The sequence below is a fragment of the Vicia villosa genome, linkage group LG2 (assembly GCF_029867415.1).
Source record: "Vicia villosa cultivar HV-30 ecotype Madison, WI linkage group LG2, Vvil1.0, whole genome shotgun sequence".
In the NCBI taxonomy this organism is placed as follows: domain Eukaryota; kingdom Viridiplantae; phylum Streptophyta; class Magnoliopsida; order Fabales; family Fabaceae; genus Vicia; species Vicia villosa.
This window is the reverse complement of record NC_081181.1, coordinates 102,932,767-102,939,814: the sequence shown is the minus strand read 5'-3', so window position 1 is coordinate 102,939,814 and position 7,048 is coordinate 102,932,767. Positions and strand designations below refer to the sequence as shown.

The 7,048-nt window shown below is 37.0% G+C and overlaps 1 protein-coding gene across 1 annotated transcript; it reads right to left on the bottom strand.

Moving 5' to 3' along the window:
* Window positions 1-223: 223 nt before the first annotated feature.
* On the bottom strand, window positions 224-1,737 carry LOC131649695 (putative FBD-associated F-box protein At3g50710). The gene is made up of 4 exons (XM_058919450.1): window positions 997-1,737; window positions 711-887; window positions 346-618; window positions 224-304 (listed from the first exon to the last, which is right to left on the bottom strand). The coding sequence occupies exons 1-4, from the start codon at window positions 1,735-1,737 to the stop codon at window positions 224-226; spliced, it is 1,272 nt and encodes a 423-aa protein (XP_058775433.1).
* Window positions 1,738-7,048: the final 5,311 nt, after the last annotated feature.

The window sequence follows — 7,048 nt, the reverse complement described above, 5'->3', positions numbered from 1 at the left end:
TTTTCAAGAGTTAAACATGATCTCCGACGTACATTCGGTAACCACTATTTTATGAACAATTTTTGTATAATGTATTTTATGAACAATTTATGTAATGTCTCTTGCTATTTCAAATGCCAGAACCTTCTGGTTTTTATTATATACAGTTATCATTGCTTATTCAAAAAAAAAAAAAATCTAGAAGACTATTTTAATTTCTAACATATATCTGGTGCCAATTAAGTTACTCTAAGATGAGAGCAAATTTAAGCACAAGTCTGTTCAAAACAAGTGGCTCTCTGTATGAATATTGAAACCGATAGAGCTATACAATAACTTATACCAAAACCATCAAAGCACATATACCTCAGAAAATGACAGCTTACATGCAGGAGATATCCTTGAACAAGAGAATAAATCACTTAAAAAATGGGGGCTCTCCATTGGTTTTGGGAAATGATTACGGCAAATGGTCATCTTCTCTAAATGTCTCGCATTCTCCAAAATATATGCTGCGAATCGAAAATCAGCTTCGATAGCTTCATATTCTGTAATGTTAATCGTTGTTAGATGAGATGATAGACATTGAGGAACATGATATGGATATTTCCAGTCCTCTTTGGTTGGTGAACTTTTTGCCTGTTCATCAGAGACAAAATAGGATATGTAAACAAAACAAGAATTAACAAAAACCAATAGCTATCCATGGATACATATGTAAAGAAACAAACCTTTGAAATGGAAAGAGATTGAAGTTTGGGACAGCTTTGGAGCATTTTGACTACTTCATCCCATTCATGAATTTGGGCAGAAGTACTCCAACATAGATTAAGTACTGTTAAGTTTTCAAATACTGGGAACTCTTTGTAAAATGAATCGGTTTTTTTATCATTACGACTATGCCCTAACTGCATAACACCAAAATTAGATACATACATATAAAAACAAACAAAATGGTAATATATAATGTATCAGATGTCATACCCCTGATATATTTAGATGCTGGACATTATATACAACTTTAAACGGAATCTCGAATAAAAGGATATCGGCGGTGATCAACTTGGACAAGGGTTTGAAATACACTTTTGTTGCAGACCTGTCATTTGCTTGAACAAATACAGTAGACAATTTCTCCAATACGGGACACCCAGAGAGAAGTTTCATGAAATCGGCTATATGATGAAAACAAACATCATACATATAGAGGGTTTTGAGTAAAGGAAGATCAACAGAAGAATGAAACAAAGTGTGTGGACGTATTTTGATTAATGTCATGGAGACAAGTGTTTTGAAGCAGAAAATGGTAGGGGATAAAGGGATGTATAACAAGTATAGATAGAGATAAATAACGCGACGTAGTTTAGCTGCTTCGAGACATTTGTCGAAAGTGAATCGGTCAGTCTCGGCATCCCATTGTTGAGAACGACAATTGAGAATAAAAGATTTGAGGGGAAGGTGTTGAGAGTGTGGAGAGAACATAAATGCTTCCACCAATTTAAGCAAGTGAATCCGGTTCATTGAGTTGCTGACGGCTCCATCATCGTCAATGCGTAAAACTGAGAGTGAGTGACATATAGGGATCCACTTCTTGGAAAGAAGGATGGTTTTGAAAGCATGTTTGGTTGGGAGAAAAGAGAGAATATGAGAAAGTATCTCGTCTGGTAAGTCATTGATGGTGGACTCTGATTGCGGCCTTTTGATCCTCTTAGTATTTTGGTTTGTGGAATGAGGCAGCTGGAGAAGAAGGTTTTCCATGACCTAGCTTCCATGTGTGAAATCACCGAATACAACCCTAGTTATACTCCAGGGTTCCTTAACAACGCCCACGTCACACACACGTTTGAACATAATAAAAGTGTCAAAGTTATCTACAAAACATCATGACGGGATCTTTTAACAAGTAATGAATGATAGAATAAAATTCGCTTTGGCAAGTACTCGTTCTTACTAATTTTAATACTCATTCCTGTTTTTGGTGTGGCTTAATTTAAGACCATTTTCAAATTTTAATTATGCGAATTAAATTATTTCTTTATAAAAGTATCCATAATAAATTTGTGATTGAAAAACACTTTTTTTATTATTATTATTATTGTTTTATGATTTATATTGAAAAACTAAGGGAAACAATTTATGAAATAAATTAAACTCTTCTTCGATTTATTGAAGAGTAATTCAATTTCAGAAGATGAGCATCAGAAGTTCTGATGTGGACTGATCTTCTGATGATTACTCAGAAGATGTTGTTGACCAGAAGATGTTATCTTCTGGGTCCCATTAGCTTAGCTGTTTTTTTTAGTAAGGGTACTTTAGTATTTGTTAGTTTTGTACTACGTGTACCTTTAGACTTGTTCACTAAGTTTACTTTATTAGGGCTGATGTGGCAAGATTTTCTTTTGTATAAATAGGCTTGTAATAGCTATCATTTATAACAATCAACGCAAGTAGAATATACATTATTATTCTCTCATTGCCGTTATTCCTTTTGTTCATTCTCTTTGTCATCATCTTTATTCTTTGTGCACCAACAATTGGTATCTAGAGCTCCGGTTCCAAACACAGGGAAACACGAGTGAACGTGAGTTTGTGACTGTGTGATTGATTTTGTTTATGGGAAACAGAGTTGTGTTGAATCACATTTTTCTTGGTTGTTTGTGGGTTGGAAAACACTGTGTGAGTGTGAGTGAAATATGTTTTGTCTGCACAAGTTTAAAGATGAGTGGAAGCAATTTGAATACCAAACTTCCAGTTCTTGATAGCAAAAACTGGAATAGATGGATGATTCAAATGCGTGTATTATTTGGTGCTCAAGATGTTTTAGATCTTGTCACTGGAGGATATGTTCCGGTTGCAGCGGATGCAACGGAAGAACAAAGAGAAACGCAAAGAGAGACAAAGAAGAGAGATCAAAAGGCGTTGTTCTTCATCCATCAGTGTGTGGATGTGAATGTGTTTAAGAAGATTGTTGATTCTATGACGTCAAAGGAGGCGTGGGATATACTGGTTAGGTGTTACGGTGGTGACGCATCAGTAAAGAAGGTGAAGCTTCAATCGCTGAGAAAGCAATATGAGAATCTCAACATGAAGAACAATGAGAAAGTTTCTGAGTATATCTCTAGAGTGATTTTGATCACTAATGAGATGAAAGCTTGTGGAGAAACTCTTTCTGAACAAGTAATCATAGAGAAGATATTGAGGTCACTTACTCCTCAATTTGATTATATTGTTGTAGCCATTGAACATTCTAAAGATCTGGACACCATGAGAATAGAAGAGCTGCAAAGTAGTCTAGAGGCGCAAGAGTTGCGTCTGACTGAAAGAACTTCTAAGAGGGAAGTTGAGCAGGCTCTGAAGGCTTCTTTTGTCAAGAAGGACCAGAAGCTGAAAAAACATGGTAGGTCGCAGAAGTCAGAAGTCTTCTATTCTGATGAGGAGAAACATCAGAAGGGAAAGGAGAAGTATGACAAGAGAATGGTCCAGTGTTACTGTTGTAATAGGTTTGGCCACTTTGCTAAAGATTGTTGGTCAAACAAAGAAGAAGCAAAAATAGCCAGAGGAGATTCTAATGATGAACCTGTGTTATTAATGGCTTATGAATATGATGAGGAACCTGTGAGTTTGTCGTTTTCTGATTATGAAGGGGAAGAAAATAACTCTGAATATTCTGAAGGAGTATTTTTATATGATTCATAATCAAAAGATGACTTTGAAGATTCTGGAGAAGAGTCAGAATCTGAGGCTTCTGAAGATAAGTCAGAACTTGAAAGTTCTGAAGGCGAGTCAGACTCTGAAGGTGATTCTGAGTCTGAAGGAGAATCAGAAGATGAGTCAGAATCAGAAGAAGATTCTGCTTCTGAAGATGAGTCAGAACTTGAAAGTTCTGAAGAAGAGTTAGATTCAGAAGATGAAGAATCTTCTGGAGACTCTGAAGATGAGTCAGATGGTGAATCTGATTCTGATCCATATTTTGATGATGATCAAGAATCTGGTGGTGGTCATGCTTCTGGAAGGGAAAAATCTGAAGACATAGGTTCCGGAGGACAAGCTTCTAAAGATGATCATGTTTCTGGTGTTAATCATGACGTTGAAGGTGGAACTTCTGAAGGCGGAGCTTCTGAAGGTAGTCCAGCTTCTTACGGTGGTCATGATTCTGAAAGAAAAGATTCTGAAGTTGGAACTTCTGAAGGCAGAGCTTCTGAAGGTGATCCAACTTCTAAAGGTGGTGGTCTTGAACAAGACCCAGAAGTTAACAAAGGTGGAACTTCTGGTGGTAGTAAAACTTCCGAAGAAAATCCAGGAGGAGATATGGTTCCAGAATCAGAAGGAGATTTTGAACTATCGGGTATTGAAGAAGCACTCGAGAAGAAAGGTTGGCTGAATGCCATAAAAGAAGAACTTAAGGCTTTAGAAGGAAACAAGACTTGGAAGTTAACTACGCTTCCAAAAGAAAACCATCAGCGTCCGATAGGTTTTTAAGGAGAAATCTGCATTACTAAATGGAGTATCAGAAGTTGCACACTGTAGCAACCAGAAGAAACTTGCAGATGTTCTGATGAATGATGTCAAGACTGTACACCTTATCCGTTTGAGGGATGGAGTTGGTGTTGTAGATTCTGGCTAACTGAATATGAATTAAGGGATGGTATTGAAGAGTAATTCAATATTCAGAAGATGAGCATCAGAAGTTCTGATGTGGGCTGATCTTCTGATGATTACTCAGAAGATGTTGTTGACCAGAAGATGTTATCTTCTGGGTCCCATTAGCTTAGCTGTTTTTTTAGTAAGGGTACTTTAGAATTTGTTAGTTTTGTACTATGTGTACCTTTAGACTTTTTCACTAAGTTTACTTTATTAGGGCTGATGTGGCAAGATTTTCTTTTGTATAAATAGGCTTGTAGTAGCTATCATTTATAACAATCAACGCAAGTAGAATATACATTATTATTCTCTCATTCATCTTTGCGCCGTTATTCCTTTTGTTCATTCTCTTTGTCACCATCTTTATTCTTTGTGCACCAACACGATTGTCATAGAATGGGCACCCTTACCACTAGGCCAAATGTCTCTTATGAATAAGGTCTCCCTTGAAATCTATATATTATCACTAAAACCTAAATATTTGCTTAATAATACATAAATATTTATTATACTCATAAAAATAAATAATTATAAGGAATTTGACGGTTTCCCAGGGGGGTTTCTTGGTAGACTTCCGGTGAGCTGCCGCGCGTGTGTCTCTGTTTTCTCGGTGAAACTTGGAGAGCTCCTAGAAAGATAGCTTGTACTCTCTCAATTTCGGTTTAAACTCCTGGCTTTAGGGCTCAGGGACCTTGTGGAGAAGGTACTGTCTGATATCGATTTAGGGCTCTTAGGTTTCGCCAGTTGTTGTTCTTAGCGCGGTCTTCTGCAGCTTGAGGGTTTTCACTGGGCTTTGTTTCGGTTTACTCTGTTGGTGGTAACTGGGTGTTTCTTGGTTCTTTGCTTTAATCACCTTTCACTAGGGGTTAGGGTGTCTTCTTCTTTTTCCACCAGATGAGGGACTGGAGGTTTGTTTTGCAGGAGAATGGATGGAAGAAAGTCACCCATTTTCGACAGGCAGGGGAGGATAAACTTAGATGGGATTCTTTTCCGTTGGGTGGCTGGAAACGAAATCTGCCCATTCAACCTAAGGAGGTGACTTCGTTTTACGTTTCAGAATTTCCAGAAGCGACAAGTGCGAAGGATTTGTTCGATTTATTCGGGTGTATAGGGAATGTGATTGAGGTGGCAATTTTGCCTAGAAGAAACAAATTTGGTAAACGTTTTGACTTCGCCAGATTTGTGGAGGTGGTTGACGGACAGCTGCTTGCGGTGTGATTGGATAATGTGGTGATAGGGGATAAGAAATTACACGTTAATCTACCACGTTATGAGAGAAATCAAGGGGGATATGAGAGACATTCGGGTGTGCAACACAATGCGAAGAAGGGAGGTTTTCAGCATCCTCAATTCCTAAGGAGGAAAATAGAAGAGGAGGAGATCTGAAGACGTTCAATCAGTCTTATGCCAATGTCGTTGAGGGAGGTTGATTAGTGCATTTTGATGCACATTCTTCTATGTTTGTACTCAAGCATTTCTTCCATTTATTTTAATTATTTTTATGTTTTAATATGTTTTATAATTTATTTTATTTTTAGCTTTATTTAATTTTCGCACTTTATTTTTCAGCTTTAGCAGTCTACACGGAAACGATCATAACAGGAGTTCCGGGAGTCCTATTGAGGCGTTCTAATAATCTCCAGAAAGCTAAGAGAGAGAGCTACGACTTTCATGTTGGAGTCAAAGTCAGATTCGGAGCCGATAATTCCCAGTTTTGCATTTAAAGCTGCAGCACTTTTTATTTTAGTGTTTGGATCATTTGTAATGGGCTGGGTCGACCCGGTTAAGTTGTGAAACGGGTTTGGGTGTTTTCACCTAGGTTAGGCATCCACGAAAACACTGTAAACGATCGACTATTCACGTTTTCTGTTCACTAACTTTTGAGAGCTTGATAATTGTAATGGAGAACTAAACCTCGAGGATCAATTCACTGTAATCAGATGCCGCTTTGAGGTTCTTTTATAATTTTCCATTAATTTGTTCCTTTGAATTCACTCTATAATTATAATTGCTTGCTTAATTTAATTGTTTTTATATGATAGAATTCTTTAATTTGATTGTTGTCTGTTCTTGAATCAATTTCGTGATTAGTGTAGCTTTTGCATTATCACGTTCGATCATATTGTGTTTGCTTAAGTCACAATAGTTTTTAACCCGTTTGCTTTATCCGGAATTCAGGGACAGAATTCATATAATTGCTATTGCGCTTGTCAGTAGTTTTTGTAATAGAATAGGATCAGACCCGTTTAGGGAATTGGAATTTTATATGGATCAATGATATGTCGGAAGTTGATACAGTGGGTTGATTCGTTTCAGCTTATTCAGATAATCAATTTTTCATAATAACTTATTTTCTGCATTTTTATAATTGAACACGAAACAAACCCCCCCTTAATTCGAATTTCATTCGGTTAGTAATAACTAAGAA